Raw genomic sequence first — 17286 nt, 5'->3', positions numbered from 1 at the left:
CAGAGGTCTCAGGGCAGTTTACAGAAGAAAATAAAAATATAAAATGACAAAATACATAATCAAAATAAAAACAACCCAATAACACCCCCCCCCAAAAAACACCACACATTTTAACATAGGATGTCAATCAAAACAACCAAAGCCTGGTTAAATAGAAATGTTTTTGCCTGGCACCTACAGGTCTATAATGAAGGCACCAGATGAACTTTCCTGGGGAGAGCATTCCACAGACGGGGAGCCACTGCAGAGAAGGCCCGTTCTCATGTTGCCACCCTCTGGACCTCTTGAGGAGGAGGCACACGAAGGAGGGCCTCAGAAGATGATCCCAGGATTCATATGGAAAGAGGCAATGCTTGAGGTATTGTGGTCCTGAGCCAATGAAGGCTTAAAGGTCAAAACGCCTTCAATTGGGCCCGGAATCTAATTGGTAGCCAGTGCAATCAGACCAGGATCGTTTTAATATGCTCAAACAGTCGTGCCCTGATGAGCAACCTGGCTGCTGAATTGTGCACTAGCTGAAGTTTCCAAATCATCTTTTGGTTTTGAATGTTCCTCTTCCACCAGGCCTTTGACTGACTAATATTATACAGCCTTTTAGATGTGTTAAATGTGTGAAGCGAGGGTTATTGTTTTGCTGATTTGTTTTATTTATTTTCATGTTTTTTATCCTGTATTTTGTTCTGTGAACCACCCTGAGATCTTATGATGAAGGGCGGTAAATAAAAAAAATAAAATAAAATAAAATAAAATAAAATAAAATAAAATAAAATAAAATAAAATAAAATAAAATAAAATAAAATAAAATAAAATAAAATAGTGTATATCCATTTAGTGACATACTAGGTGACAGATTTGGTCTCTCTCTTTCTGTGTGTCCACACACACACACAAATATGCATGCAAAGAGGCAGAGTTGAAGGACACTTTATAGTCCAGCAGTAGGACTGGGGGGAAGTCTAAGGACCAGACAGAGAGCTGCATTTGGCTCTGTACCTGAGGTTTCCAGCCCCTGTATGGAGCTTTCGGGACTCTTTGAGCAGCTACCATGTCTTAAGGTACACTCCTTGCCAAATCCTATCAGTTGGGTGGTCTGGGAAATGGACACCCACATCCTCTGGGGATGACTTGCCCTGAACAAGCTTCTCCCCTGCTTTCCCTCACCCCCAACCTGGTCAGTTGTAAATACCACTTACGGTAGGTAAAGGATGTACACAAGGAAACAACTGGCACGTACCTATGGCCTCTTTAAAACACTGTGATGCTATGAAATGGATTGCACCTTTTGGAAATGTTTCAATTTATTTACACAGTAAGGCCACACACACACACATATGAAAAAGTTAGTAGCTGCGCCACATCAGGCACAATTAGTAGACATTCGAAAGGAAGAAAATGTTTGCAGCGACGTAAACAGTTCTCCTGCAAGAAGGTAAAAAACAGAGAAAACAACAAAGGGCTGCCCAAGTTGAAAATGATTACCAAGTTGCTATTTTCTCCACTTTGAAGATTCTTTCTTTCTTTCTTTCTTTCTTTCTTTCTTTCTTTCTTTCTCTAAGAAACCACTGCAGGCTGCATGGGAACAAGGGTGGTGGGGACCTCAGTCCAAACTTTAAAAATCCACAGCGTTGGCAATCAATAGTTAAGTAGGAGATTAGAAGAAGTGCCCCCCCTGCCCAGTAGAAATGTCCTTGCAAGTCAGCAACCCAGATGGTAGCAGAGGCTGACGGATCCTGGGAGACAAGCCAATGAAGAAAAGGCCCAGAGGGTTTTTCTTCATTATCCTGATACTGATCTCCACCTCAGAGGCTCCTGCGATGATCAGACTTCTGAAGAGTTGCCAATATGGCCAGGAGAAGAAGGAGAAGAAGAAAACACTGGTCTGGCTTTGTCCATTTAATATGCAAGAATCAGCAGGTGAAGGTTTTCCTGTTACAAAGCTAAATATGTTCAGCTCAGTGGTGCCATCCCAGTAGGACTTTGGGGCAGATGTCCAGGGATCCATTCAGCTGCAGGAGCAGGAAGGCTCCTAAATGCATCCATCCTAAATGCTGGCTTACCACATTTTGAAGTTAAGTAATATATAATGTTGTCTAAAGAGGGGAGGGGTGTTAAGAACACAGTCTAAAATTACGCAATTGCACCACTAGATCATCTGCTCAGGACTGCAGATCATCATGGCAGGCTATAGAAGGACCAGTTCAAAAAGTGTAAACTGAAATCTTTTCCCCTATCCCCCCCAAAACATACACTGGAACACCAAGGTTAAAATGAGAGAAGGTGAATCCCAGGCCTGACTCACTGACATCCCAATCCTAAGCATTTTTACTCAGAAGGAAGTCTAGCTGTGTTCCTTGAAGCTTACTCCCACTTAAGTTTGCACAGGGATGCATGATGCTCAATAGTCCAAACTAGTCTCAAAGCTAAAAAATTGCAAACACGATATGGGCAGATTCCTTCTTCCACATATATTACGAACAATGCTATGGTTGAGGTGGGAAGAGGAGGTTACACAGAATCAGGCCATTGATCCCTCGAATTCAGTGCTGTCGTTAGTCCAGGGTTTCAGACAGGGGTTTGTCTCCCCCTGAGGGATGCTGGAATGAGAAGAGACTTTCTGAAATTTTGCAAAGGTCCACGACATGCAGACAGAAGTGGCTCAAGGACTCCCAAGGAACTTCCATGGAAATTCTCCTTCCCAGGAAGGATTACAAATATACGCTTGGGTTTGTTGACAAAGGCCAAGATTGGTGAAAGTCTACTGGCCAAGAAGAGATGCTGATTAGGGCTAGGGAATGAAGGAGCCGTCAATTTTGGTTCCCTCGGTTGCTCATTTTTCCCAGTCTTAAATTCTGTTTTCCACATTTCTCCAGCGATTTGCAATTCCTCATGAAAATTCACCGGCATGCGAATTTCTCCTAACAAACACTTTTTGAAATGCAGTTTTAACTAACGTACATATTTTTTGCAGGCAATTTCCCCTAATATAATTCTTTTGGGGGGTATGTTATTTTTGCTAATGTATTGCTTTTCTTGCACCCTCTCCCATAATCTAGCCATATTTTGTAAACATTGATTGGAGAAGTACATTGCAAAATCTGGACAAGGGCGGATTTCAAAGGATGGTCTGTGTATTGGTCTGTGTTATGGTCTGTGTATCATTTTGAAAAGTGTGAATTTGATCGATCCTCCTCTCAATGCAAACTGAATTGAATGTCTCCCCCATCCCTCTCTGATCCTGACAGACCCCTTTCCAAGGAAGTGCAAGAGGGGCCTGTCCTGATCTGTTCCATGCACCTTTGTCCCCACACTCAGATGTGCTCTCCGGGCTTCTCAGCGCCCCCCTTTGTTTGGCGTGGCGAGCTTTTCCACAACTGGTTCCTCTTCTCTCTTGGGAATGGCAAAGGATCCTGACCCAGAGTCCTGGGTAGCTGTCAGAGGAGCCTTGATGGCCCCAGCTTCTCTGTCTGGATAGCTGCTTGAGTCAGACATGCAGGCACCTGAAAAGAAACAGTCTGTTGCTATTACTGTCCTTTGGGGAAGGGGCAGGGAGGGGCTGTAGCTCAAACACAAAAAAGGATATTGTTCCAGGCAATACTGACGCACCAGGGCAGGGGCACAGAAGATTTGGGCAAAGCCAGAAGCCGTTGCTTTGACAACCAAGGGAAAAATCCTGTGTGCACATACTGGAGCCGGTCAAAAGCGTGTGCCCGGCAGGCCTCCCTTTGGTGCAAACAAAGGCACTTTTCCTGCAGCAGGGCTTTTGCTCAGCATATCCTAGAAGAACCATCTCTTTCCCCCCACATCCCTGAAAAGAAGCAAATTAATAATAATATCCAAACGGTGCAACAAGCAGACGTCCAAATAAAGAGCTTGCTGCCTTTTGACTGGTATAAGCAAGGTCAGAACTGCCTGTTTTTATGGGCCTTGCAACTCTGCCTTTAACAACAACTTAATAAGTTTTTTCTAAAATCTAAACTGCAGTCAAAAGCATAGGAGCAGGAGCAGCAAAACAGAAAAAGTTGACAACTCAAGGGCTAACTCCACGGAAACAGCTCTTCAAACAACTTCTACTGAGAAGTCTCTGTTTCATTTCCTCCTCCGCCTTCTGTGAACCCCAACAAATTTCTGAAGAATCTCAGTTAAGAGACCTATTAGTTTAGGAAACTGACTTAGGCAGAATTGGTTCACCATATTGTCTACACTGACTGGCAGGGCACTCCACAGAGGGATCTGTCCCAGTCCTAATTGCAGAGGAAGGGGTGTGTGGTGGGGGCAGTCCGCCCTGGGTGTCATCCCTGAGGGGGGTGACATCACTGTGCTGCCCCCTGGGATGCTCATCGCTCGCTGTGGGCACCCCCCCCCCCGGGATGCTTGCCACTTGCTGCGGGCGGCTAGCCCCCCCCCCCCCAGGTGCACAGCATTTGCGCCGATCTGGGTGTTGGAGCAGCTAGCTCCGCCTCTGCCTAGCTGGAGATGCCAGAGTTTGAACTGGGACCATCTATATAAAGAGCAGATGCTCTTCAGCCAAGCTATGGCCCCTCAACAGAACTCCTTGCCCCATGCAAAATGTCTGCTTCTGCACCGAAGGGGACACTATTTCATCTGGTCCTCTTGGCAGTGGTGCAGCTGAGTGTGGAACTGAGGACTGAACTGCAGGGCCTGAAGGCTTGCAGGGAGTGGGCTAAGGACAGCCCAGAGAGTGGCAGTTAATGAGGGCAGCTACAAACATGTGTCAGCATCTGTTTAAGCATGTGCTTGCCAGGGCCCATGGGTGCTAATACTGCATTGTCCAGAGGTTTTCAACCTTTTGGAGCCCACAGCTCCCATGACCAACTGCATTCTTTCTGCGGCACCCCTGTGGGGCTCAGGAGCCCAGTTATGTCACCCCTTGCCTGCAGAGCTGGCAGCCTCTCACCCTTTTTCGAACACCCCCTTGTGGAGTGTTCCCTCAGCCTCATCTCCTCTCCTTGGGAGTCCTCTGGGCAGCTGCTGCTGCCACCCTGGTCTCTGAGTTGACCCCCCTCCCTGCCCCACAGAGAGCTGCCTCCTCACACTGCCCCACAGGGGCCTGGAAAGAGGATGTCCAGAGCCTTAGTGGCCCAACGGAGAATGGCCCAAGGTGAACGTGAGGCCAGCACCTTACCTTGGGAGACAGCAGTGGCAGCAGCAGGCGCTGCCGGGCCTGCATGTTGGAAAGGCACCGGGCACTTCAGCACTGGGCACTCAGCTCCCAGGCAGGCCTTGCACACAGCAAGCACAAGAAAGGCCAGCATGGTGCCTGCCTGCCTGCCTGCCCAACCTCCCACTAGTCTTTCCATTCCCAACATCAAGGGCTGGTGTACTGGCTGACTTGACTCCCTCACCCACTTGCTTGCTTACTCCAAGGCAGGCTCAGCTCCTGGCAACCAGCACCCCCTAGCCAGCCCCAGAAGCACCATTCTCCAGGAGAGCTTATCACCAGGGCTGCTGCAACAAACAGCTGTGCAAGCCTTTGGGAGGCAGAGACGCAAGAGGGCATCAGAGGAAAGGAAAGAGGGACAGAGGCCAGTGTTGCCCATGGCACCCCTGTCCATCATTCAAGGCACCCCAGGGTGCCACAGCACACTAGTTGAAAACCACTGGCATTGTCCCTCCAGATGTTGCTGGAGAACCAGAGGTTGTCCAACCTGGCCTTAATCGGCGGCTGCCTCTGATGAGTGGTGGTATAGACTGCCAAGAACAAAGGCAGAGCAATATAGCACCCGCACTGTCATAAGTACGTATCACTGCAGAGTACTCGGCCTTCTTGCCAGAGTACATAGATCACGGTCTGTGACTTGGTTTGTAAGATGACAAGTGCTCTCTATTGATGATCCAACTATTCTCCTTCAAGGACGACAGAGAGGCTCAGTGAACTCTGAATACAATGGCCTGCTGGAAACAAACAAACAAAAACCAGGACAGGACTTCTGCCAGTTATGCAGAAGAGGGAGTTTCTGCAGATGTAGCTTGTCACCTGCTCAACTCCCCTATTTGGCTCCATTATTAAAGGTGCAGGAGGAGTTTCCAATGGACCATGCTAATTAAAGGTACAGCAGATTCCTTTCATAGGGATATAGGAAGCTGCCTTAGACTGAGGCAGACAAATTGGCCTCTCTTGCTCAGTGTTGTCTATCCTGGCTGGTTTCAGGCAGGCTTCTCTCCCAGCCCTACCTGGAGATGCCAGGGATTAAATTTGGGACCTTCGCCATGCAAAGCAGGTGCTGCAGGACTGAGCTATGAGCCTCATCCGCCTTCCCTCTACAACACAACTCTTGAAGATGCAAGAGCAGCCCTGGCCTGCTCTTTTTTGCACCTGCCTTCCGACCCCCGAATGCCTTTGATGGATGCTTGCTGTGATCCACAAGAGGCATCGCTCAGAGCTATCTTGGGGAGTGAGGCTTTCTCCCGTGTGAGGCTCTGATCCAAAGTTGATATGGCAGGGGGAGCCAAGGTGCACGGGATACTTCCATCACTAATTGAATCTCTCTTCCTTGCTTGCTGAGGCGCAAAGGTGTGGGAGGCCATCAGTCAGTCAGAGCATTGGAAATCAATAGGTCTTCTCTGTGCCCCCCCCTGCCCCCACCATGGAGCAGTCGTGGGCTGCAGACACTGGCCCCAATTCACCACACCTCTGGCAATTTATAAGACCCACCCACCCAAAAAGAGAGGAGCCACATAGGCCGTTGAATGGGGTGGGGGTGTCACCCTATTCCTTCGAAAGCAGGTGGCTTTCAGCAAAATCTGCAAAACAAGCAGCAAATTTGCTGAAGTACAGGAGTTGCAATGGCCCAAATCACCATGTGTGATGCTCTCATGTTGGCCCACAGAGCAGCATCTCAGATCTGGGTCAGGCAGGGGGACCTCTTGCAATTAACAAAGCCTGTGTATCTTGAGTAGCTGAGGAGGCCAAGGGCATTTTGGCAGGTGTGGCGATTTACCAAGTCACGGCGCTGCCAGGGGTTGAAAAGCTCCCTCCTATACTAGCTGTTTAATCTACCCAACTTGTAAGTGTAAAGGAATCTCTCGTGTCAAAAGGCTGGCCAACCCTGGGCAAGAGAGTTGCGTATGTCCTGTTTGCAATGTACAGACAAGGCCACTGCAAATCAGGAGAACCATTCTTTCCCTCTGCCGTTTATTGTCCCCAGCAAACCACATGACAATGCCCTCCCTATTTAGCTTGAATTTCTTGCCGCCTGACTTCCATCAGCTCAGTTCCAGAAGGTCAGGACTTTTAGGGTGCAAACAACATTATTGAGGGTCCAGAGGGCAAAGTCCACCTCCCCACCCTGTCAGCTTGACTTGACGGATTGGGATCGCCTTAGATGAACAATTCCCAGTCGGAAGTCAAGCCTCTGGCACAACCAAGCAGAACAAAGAAAATTTATGAACTGTGGCAGCAGCGGTGCTCTGAATCAGTGCTGGGGGGGGGGGTGAGCCACCATTTACATTTCCCACCATGCTCTCAATGCAAGATCGCTCTAGGACAGGGGTGGAGACATGGGTGGGGGCCCTCCAGGTTTTGCCCTCCAGATGTTGTCAGCCTCCAAATCCCATCAGCTCCAACCAGCACAGCCAGTGGTCAGGGATGATGGGAGTAGGTTACCAGGACTCTGCAGCTGCCCAACAATGCCACATCTGGATGCTGGGCCTGCTCCCAGGCTAACCAGATGCAAAAGGGGAAAGGACACCTGTAGCTTTAGTACAGGGGTGGGGAGCAATTTTGGCCCAGTTGGCCAGATCTTTATCTCCTGCCATCCCAAAGGCCAATGTTGACAGGTGTGGAGGACAACCCACCTGTCACTCATCCGATGTCATAATGATGTCAGGTGATTGACAGGTGGGTTGATCCACTCACCTGTTAAAATTGGCCTGTGTGGGTGGGAGGGGAGATAGTGACCAAGGAGGATTAATCTCCCCACGCATCAGCTGGTGCATAGGATTTCAATCTGGCTTTTGCAGGGTAAAGCTAAAGGACCCCTGACAGTTAAGTCCAGTCGCAGATGGCACTGGGGTTGCAGCGCTCATCTCGCTTTACAGGCCAAGGGAGTCGGCGTTTGTCTGCTTCCGCAGACAGTTTTTCCAGGTCATGTGGCCAGCATGACTAAGCCGCTTCTGGCGAAGCCAGAGCAGTGTATGGAAACATTGTTTACCTTCCCGCCAGAGTGGTACCTATTTATATACTTGCACTGGTGTGCTTTCGAACTGCTAGGTTGGCAGGAGCTGGGACTGAGCAACGGGAGCTCACCCCGTTGCGGGGATTTGAACCGCCAATCTTCTGATCGGCAAGCCCAAGAGGCTCAGTCGTTTAGACCACAGTGCAGGGATCACCCCCAATTCATTGTTGTCATTGGCATCTGTCTGTCTCGAGAGACAATGGAGGGGATGAAGCCAAACCACTGCATTAGCAACACCAAAGTGACCTCCCTGGGGAGCAAGCATGCACAGAGAGTATGGAGGTCCTGAGCTGCCCAGATGGTGAGACCCCCCCTCTCTGCCTCACTGATGTGGTCCAAAGGAAAGCAGAGCATTACGTTGGGCACCAGCTTGGCTGCAGGTATTGCTGCAATTTATTCGATCCAGCTGCATTTCTACCTTTCCCACACCTCTAGTCACCTGTAATATCAGCTGTAAGCTGCCGCTAAGCATGGGTTCTGGAAAACATCCCTTGCAGGAGGACAGAGGTGTTCCCCCCTGCTTTGGTAGCTGCGTACAAGAGGATCACCTTGGGAGGTGCAGCTTGTCATGCAAGCAGCATCTAGTGAAATATATTCTTCAATGCAACTGTTAAAGGTGCAAAGAACCCAGTCCTCTTTTGCCCCTGGACCCCACATCTGCTCCACATGCAGGTATTAAGAACATGACAAAAAAACACTTTTTATCATATGTGGTGGGAATGTAAAAAAGTGAAAAATGTCTGGGAAATGATATATAATGAGATGAAAAAGATGTTGAAACCAGAAGCATTTTTACTTGGCATTGTAGGAGATGATATTAATAGACAGGATTGTAAGTTGTTTTTATATGCAATGACAGCAGCAAGAATATTATTGGCACAAAAATGGAAGCAAAAAGAACAACCGACGAAAGAAGAATGGAGGATGAAGTTGATGGACTATGCAGAATTAGATAAATTAACAGGAAGGATCGAAACCTGCAGGATCAGAGATTCTTAGAAGACTGGAGTAAATATATGAACTATTTGAAAAGTAATTGTGATGAACAGATTACGCTAGTAGGACTGCAAGACGTTTTGTAAAGTGGATTATTTGAAATATTGCAAGAAAGACTATGAAGAGAACTATTAGTTAAGGATAATTAAATGTAATATAGAAATTAAGAAATGCAGAATAAGTGATAAAGAACAGTAAATCATCAGAGGTGTTGATAGAAGTCTAAAAACATTGTATAAGATGAGAAGTTATGTTGTATGACTGTTGGAACTGATACGTTAAAAATTCAATAAAAATGTATATTAAAAAAAAGAGAAGTAAGGGGAAGAGTTTGTCTCTACTCTCATTTGCTCTTCTGTTTAAGACTGAAGCCTCCAAGGCTACTTTCCCAAATAAATTAATAAAAGACAAAAAAACACTTGCCCTTTATGCCCTGCAAGGCAGAAGTGAGTGGCTGGGTTTCTCCTGCTACTCCCGCTGCCTTTCCCCTTCCCAACTCCGGGATGGCATTCCAGTTATCAGCCTGTTGCGGATACTTGGCTTCCACCTCATCCACCCAATCTGTGCTCCACTCCCACGCAGGAAGGAGCTGCGATCCGGGAGGCTTCTGCTCAGCTTCCTCTGAGCTCTCCAAGGAAACGTGTGGTTGCAGGAGTCCATGGAGAGGAGGTGCTGAAGGCAAAATATCTGCAAGGGAGAAGAGCAGGCAGGTCACCACCCACTCAAGGGAAGCAGGGATTTCATCTAAAGACCAACCACAGTCACAGAGCAGGAAGGGACCCCCAGGGGTCAACTAAGGACAACCCCTTTGCTATAGAATCCCTGGCAGATGGCCTTTTGAAACCTTCAATGAAGGAGAGTCCACCACCTTCTGATTCATTGCAGCGCTTACAGTGTCTGTCCAGGATGTCAGACAGGACTCTCACCCAGTCGTAGCTGGAAATGCCAGTGAAATGCCAGAGAGCCTTCTCGGTAGTGGCGCCCGCCCTGTGGAATGCCCTCCCTTCAGATGTGAAGGAAATAAGCAGCTATCTTATCTTTAAAAGACATCTGAAGGCAGCCCTGTTTAGGGAAGTTTTTAATATTTAATGCTGTATTGTTTTTAACACTTGATTGGAAGCCACCCAGAGTGGCTGGGGAAACTCAGCCAGATGGGCGGGGTATAAATAATAAATTGTTGTTGTTGTTGTTGTTGTTGTTGTTGTTGTTGTTGTTGAATCTGGGACCGCCTACATGCAAAACAGACGCTCTATTCCTGCCCTATGTCCAGAACCACCTCCAGGGGATCCCGTTGAACTGCAAAAATAATGACATCATTGCAACCAGATTCAGTTGCCCCGTTCCTTAGTATTGCTCAGACAAGTCCACAGCAGTTTGTTGGGAGTGCAGGGAAGGGAAAACACCAGAGCTGTTACAGAAAAGTGTGTGTGTGTGTTAATGCTACTGGCAAAAGCAACACCACCACATTTCAGGGTTTTGCATTAATAAAATTGGGAATAACTCTCTGCATTCTCTTGGAATCCCTAATGCAATTTCCAATCCCCTCTTTTGCACCTACAAATATGTGATGAAATGGTGGGCCCATAAATCATTTTATTCCCCCTGACTGTGCCTTTGACAAGGGGGTTTAGGAGCGTTCAAGGGTGTGCAACCTGTGCAAGATTGCTGAATATGTTCCAGTTTAGAAGTTTGTTGTTTTTTTTTCCTTGTAGGGTATGTGTGTTATGATGAATGCAGGTCTAAGCAGGACAAGGGAAATTAAAATGATCCATGGTCTGGCGCATGAGAATCACTTACAGATTTCTTTTTAAAATTAAGCTGTATATAATTTGTATAAACAAATGAGTGATAAAACAAACAGGCTTTTGGGTGGTTCCTAAGATAAAAAAGAAAAGAAAAAAGATGACAAGCAATGGAATCCTATGCATATCTACTAAGAAGTCGATTCTAATTGAGTCATATGGAAATTATTCCCAAGTAAACAAGTATAGGATTCCAGCTTAAGTCAGGGCAAAGGGTGTGATAGAAGTATACAGAATTATACCTGCTGTAAAGAAAGAGAGAACTTTCTTTCCCTCTCAGAAAATGAAGCTGTTCAGGGGCATTACAAAGACACAGGTACACAAATCTGCATAAAACATGCATATACTGATTTATATGCACTGGTGCAAATTTTGGCTGAATTTTGCAGGGGTGAAAACAAACTCTGCCTCTTGCTCAAAGGCCTTACTCTGAGCTATGGGCCACTGATAGGATTATCTGGGTGCCTTTTGTTAAGTTGTGGGTGAACATATCAGGCGACACAGCGATTCTTCAAACAGCTCTTGCTTATTCAGAAGCCAGAACAGAACTGAACTGAAGGGCTCAGTCAGCCTGCTTATATAGAGCTCCAGTACCACGTTACTGTAGCAACTTTCTAAAACTATCCAATCACTGAACATCACTTTCGTCCTTCATTTGCATAACTATCTACAGTATCCCCCTGCTGGCCCAGGGTGAGAACTTCAGTACATAACACCTTTTAGGCAGATGGGGCCCATAATCTATTGCTACAACTTGCTGTGCATGTGCATTTTACAATGAAAACAAGTTCAATGTCCAACATTCACGCACAGACATGCACACGCAAACACACACCTATTTTTTTCCTTCTTTGCCCGTCTACTGCATGTACTTACAAGGACCCGGCTACCACTCAATAGCCAGAGGAACTCCCAGCAGTGGACAGCAATGCTCACCTGACCTCCCAAAAGCTGAGTGACTGCTGCTTATCCGGGAGGAAAGGGGGAGAGGGAAGGCAGTAGTCAGCACAGTGCAAAAGCGCTGGGAGAGCTAATTTAGTGTTTCCACAGGGGCATTTGCCCCCATGCTGACCTTCTCCCTCCCAGTAAGCAGCAGGGACTCAGCTGTTGGAAGCTCAGGTGAGCACTACCATCCGGCCACGCCAGCTGCTAGTGGACACGCCTCTGTAGCCTATCTTTGGACAGATCTGCACTGAACATTTAAAGCATATTCAGTGCACATTTAAAGCATACTTCTCCCAAAGAATCCCAGGAGTTTGTTAAGAGTGCTAGGAATTTGTGAGGGGGGAAACCACAGTTCCCTGAATTCTTTGGGGGGAGCCATGAGCTTTAAATGCGCACTGGGTGCATTTATTTTCAACTTTTTATTTTGTATTTTTAATTTTTTAATGAACTATCAATTCTTTATTGATTAAAAGATTTGCATGTCTATACAAACATTATGTATTATCTCTTAACAGGTTAAAAGGAAAAAGAAAAAAAATACGGTATATAAAATAGAAAATTTATAAAGAAAAAAAGAAATAAAGAAGAAACAAAGCTAAGAAACAAAGAAATCAAATTAAAAAAAGAGAGAGAAAGTTATTTAGATACATTTGCATATATTTGCATCAACCCAAAAGAGGGAATGCATCTCAGAAGCAAAGAGCAGACTTTCTGAGTGTACCTATTTTCCAGGGACAGCCGCAAATTTATAGAAGCCCTCTCGGTTTTACATAATTTTGAATTTTTATGCTATTGTGTCACCGTCCTGAGATCTTATGGAGAAGGAGGAGTAAGAAATGTTACTGATGGTGATGATATCGCTACCTTACATGCCCAATATTTTTTACATACCCAATATCCTGCAAGCCTAAATCCATAGAATCTGTGGCTAGGGTCTCACTGGCCCTGCACTTTGCAATGCATTGTAAGCAAATGTTTTGTTTTTACATTTTAATCACATATATATTTTTTAAACCTTTTAAAAATGTGGGTTGAGGGAGAAAGGGCAGGAGAACTGAGACTTGGCAGAAAAGACTTCGGGTTTGCCCCCCCCCCCGGGTCAACCCCCTAACAACGCCCCTGTTGCTGCCAGTCTCCCAACTGGCTTGGAATGGATTGTGCTGCGATGCCAAATACAGAAATCTGGTGGGATGACCAAAAAGCTTGTCTGGGTTGGAATGTACACAAATATTTTTCTCAAAAAAATGCTGTGAAAACACTTTATTTCATAACATTTGGAAAAATCCATTGAATTTTGCATAGCTCACTGTCGCCATCTAATGCCACATTGGCATATTGCACTTTGCAACACATTAAAAACATTTGAATTGCTGCTGCGTAGCTGAGTCCAAGGCCAATCACACTAAGCCTTGCCTGATCTCACAATGGAGGCCTGCATGGGGGGGGGCTGGGGACAAAGGCAGGAAGAGTTTCAAATGCATCCGTTAGGAAGGAGCGAAACCAAGCCTCCCTCTGCCTTTGAGGGGAAGGGGAAGGGGAGCTGCCTGCTGGCCAGTCGCTCAGGGATTTTCAGCATATTTGTGCCCGGAAGCTCTTTCCCCCTCCTGCCTTCCCTGGCCTCCCCTCTTTTTCGCTTGCTCCATCAATCTTGTCATTTACGGCCCTCAAAGTTTGCAATACGGAGAGAAGAACTTGAAACAAAAGCCTCGTTCTAACGGCAAGGGAGAATTACTGCCGCGATAAATCAAACCGCACTTCCCTGGCCGTCTGCCTTATTATGAGGAACAGAGATTGAATGGAAGGACCCACAACCTGAGCAGGAGATACCGAATAAATCAATGGGGCTGTCAGCTGCACCGGAGAGGCTGGATCACACCCTGCGTGCAACTGAACTCCACTGTCCCAGAGGGCATCTCAAAAGAGGGCAAGGATCTGCTCACACACACTTGTAGAGTCGGCTGTCAGCTGGCTGGGCAGAGCCAGGGGGACGAGGCTCCCTAGGTTGGGTAAAGGTAAAGGGACCCCTGACCATTAGGTCCAGTCGCGACCGACTCTGGGGTTGCAGCACTCATTTCGCTTTATTGGCTGAGGGAGCCGGCGTACAGTTTCCGGGTCATGTGGCCAGCATGACTAAGCCACTTCTGGTGAACCAGAGCAGCGGACGGAAACGCCGTTTACCTTCCTGCCAGAGCATTACCTATTTATCTACTTGCACTTTAATGTGCTTTCGAACTGCTACGTTGGCAGGAACTTTCCCCCATAATGAGGCACAATTAATATCCTTTTAAAAACAGCAGCAGCAACAACAAGCATTTGTTCTCCTCCGCAGATCCATTTTGCTCTGTGTTTCAATCTGTATCCCTATACTACAGCACAAGCCTTTGCAAATCTACTCAGAAGTAAGTCCCACTGAGTTCAGTGAGATTTACTTGCAGGAAGGTCGGTGTAGGATGGCAGCCTTTGCTGTGTCCCCCCCCCCCCAAGCACACAATTCTCTTTATGTACAGATAAACAAAGAATCCAATAAAACTGAATACATATAATCAGTAGAACTAATACATAATTATACTCCATAAAACGGGTGCTATCCACCAAATATTTTATGGCCTCTAGCCCTCATATTTTGCTTTAGCTTTATATTCACATCAGAGCAGCTGGAGAAGAAGGAAGCCAAAACATTTTGCTATAAAAAATTAATTTGTTTTCTTAGTCCTTGGACTAAATATATGTTTTTAGTGATTAACTGCACCCTACCAGGATCCAGAGCTAACTTGTCTAAAATGTTACCAAGTGTTAAAAATAGTTTCTCCCTCTGTGTGTGTGTGACTGTGCACACATGTGGGGAGATAGATAGATAGATAGATAGATAGATAGATAGATAGATAGATGATAGATAGATGATAGATAGATAGATAGATAGATAGATAGATAGATGATAGATAGATGATAGATAGATAGATAGATAGATAGATAGATAGATAGATAGATAGATAGATGATAGATAGATAGATAGATAGATAGATAGATAGATGATAGATGATAGATAGATATAGATAGATATAGATAGATAGATAGATAGATAGATAGATAGATAGATAGATAGATAGACAGATGATAAATAGATAGATAGATAGATAGATAGATGATAGATAGATAGATGATAGATAGATAGATAGATAGATAGATAGATAGATAGATAGATAGATGATAGATAGATAGATAGATAGATAGATGATAGATAGATTTGAGAGACATTCACACCTATTTCTATCTTGTCATAACCTCACTTTCTGTTTTACAGTGATCCCAGTAATTCCTATCTTACTTATTACTCCAAAATGCAATAAAAATGGACCACTCTTCAATAAAATTTTCTCTTCCCATCTGCCTTAATTATATTTTTTAACAAGCTGCCATTTTGTTAAAATCTGCTCTCCTCTGATTTGGTTCCTATATTGCTTATCCGCTTGTGAATTCATTTTTATTTTTATTTTTATTTTGTTGATGGACTCAGCTGGTGCTGGACGCATTGGGCACCTTTTATGGAAAGGCCTGAAAATAACAAGCAAATAAATAAATAAGCAGAAGGGCACCAGTTATTTGCTACAAGGAAGGGAAGCGGAGGTGTGTGGTCAGTGGACAAGGGGGACTAGGCTAGTCTATTAAATGTTCCCGGTAAATTAGAGTATTAAAATATTAAAGCCTGGTTCCTCCTTCCCAAAGTCTGGGAAGTTTCTGCCAGGCTTAGGGAGGGAAGCACAGCCCTACATCACCCTTGCAAGCCTCTGGCCCTAACTGTTCCCCTGTGAACATTTTCACCAGGAAAGGATGCTGTTACCTGTCAACGCCTTGTCAATGTCCCTCTGGGCCAGCCCAAAGCAGAAGCTGTCCACCGCCACGGCCAGAGCTTGGGCAAAACTGGCGTCAACAAGGAAGGAGCCGTCAGTGGAACTGACCAGGCTGCAGCGGGTGCTGGTGCCATTGTCCTCCGAGACAGATCCCCACCCGTTGAGAAGGGAGCCCCCCAGCGAGGTGTTGTCCTCACTCAGGCTGGACGAGGGGGTCCAGCAGAAACTGCGGAAGAACTTTGTGGAACGGCAGCCACCTTCCTCCTCCATGTTGGGGTTGTCGTCGTCGTCGTCCATGGCACTGTTCTCTAGCAGCTCGGAGGCCAGCGGACCACAGATGTAGCCATAGGTATGAGGTGGGGAGAAGACCCGCGGAGAAGCAGAAACGCCGTCGCTCTGTTGCCTTAGGAGAAAGGCAATAAAAGTAGGCAATTAAAGCCATGTCCAACAAGGAGAAATGAGCAACATTGGTTCAACAATATCAGCATCAGTAGATGTGTAGCATTAAATACACATTAGCATTTCTTAAACAGTACAAGAATGAGGACACAAGAGTCCTTTGAAATTCACACTTCTCCAAATTTTACTGTGCAGACCTCCAATCAAGTAATGTCTATAAAAACGCATACGTTAAAAATACTGTGAGCGTAAAAAGTCACATAGCGGTGAAAATGGCTCCCTGTCTATGGAATGCTCTCTCCAGGGAAGTTTGCCTGGCCCCTTCAATATACACCTTTAGGCACCAGGCAAAAATATTCCTTTTTAACCAGGCCTTTGGTTGATTTTATTAACACCCAACACTCTTTTAGAATGTGGCTCTTTTGGGATTTTTTTTTTTAATTGGGTTATTGTTTTTGGTTTGATTTTATATGTTGTGGTCTTGTTTGTGAACCGTCCTGAGACCTCTGGGTATAGGGCAGTGAATATTGAATAACAAACAAACAAACAAACAAACAAACAAATAAAATAACACAAAAATGCACTTCATAAGGGGAAACATCTTTGCACAAAATGCATATATTCGGCAAAGTTGCAAACAAGCATGCCAAATTACAGAAATGCACACCCAAAATAGTGGTGCATTTGCATCGGGAAATGCAGAGAACTAAACTGAAGACTGGGAAAAGATTGGAAGACTGGAAGACATAGAGAAGCAAAAAGGGACAGATTTGCCCATCCCTCCTAAGAGGGCTGGTGGTCTCTCCCTCCTTGGAGGACTTCAAGCTGAGGTCAGATAGCCATTGGTTGGGGATGCTCTAGCACTGGACTGCCTGCTTCTTGAGGGAGGTTGGACTGGACCTTTCCACCTCTATGGTTCAAGGATGCTATGAGCCATCTCTGATATAGACTTAAAAAAATAGCCCCAAATGCTTTAGGCTCTGGGAAGTGGCAATCCACTGTGGCCTTAGGTCTCAGTCTCATGCAGTCTCATTTCAGCAATAGGGTGGTACAGAGAGAAAGATAGAGAAAAACGGAGAGAGGGAGGGGGGAGCTATACAG

General features: G+C 45.8%; 1 protein-coding gene across 4 annotated transcripts in view; it reads right to left on the bottom strand.

Annotated features, from left to right (window-relative positions):
- Window positions 1-1273: 1273 nt before the first annotated feature.
- The window catches only part of ROBO4 (roundabout guidance receptor 4), a 100377-nt gene continuing 84364 nt past the window's right edge, over window positions 1274-17286 (bottom strand). Inside the window, exons 18-19 of one of the 4 annotated variants that reach the window (XM_081843271.1) lie at window positions 15777-16189; window positions 1274-3497 (exon numbers count right to left, since the gene is read on the bottom strand). In XM_081843271.1, the coding sequence (XP_081699397.1) occupies window positions 3331-3497; window positions 15777-16189 (580 nt within the window). In that variant the 3' untranslated portion in view covers window positions 1274-3330. Of the gene's footprint in view, window positions 3498-9414; window positions 9879-15776; window positions 16190-17286 lie in introns of those variants that run through there. The other 3 variants (XM_081843269.1, XM_081843268.1, XM_081843270.1) reach the window with 3 other exon arrangements.

This window comes from Podarcis erhardii, assembly GCF_964252035.2.
Source record: "Podarcis erhardii genome assembly, chromosome: 16".
NCBI classification, from domain to species: domain Eukaryota; kingdom Metazoa; phylum Chordata; class Lepidosauria; order Squamata; family Lacertidae; genus Podarcis; species Podarcis erhardii.
This window is presented reverse-complemented; position numbering and strand designations above follow the sequence as displayed.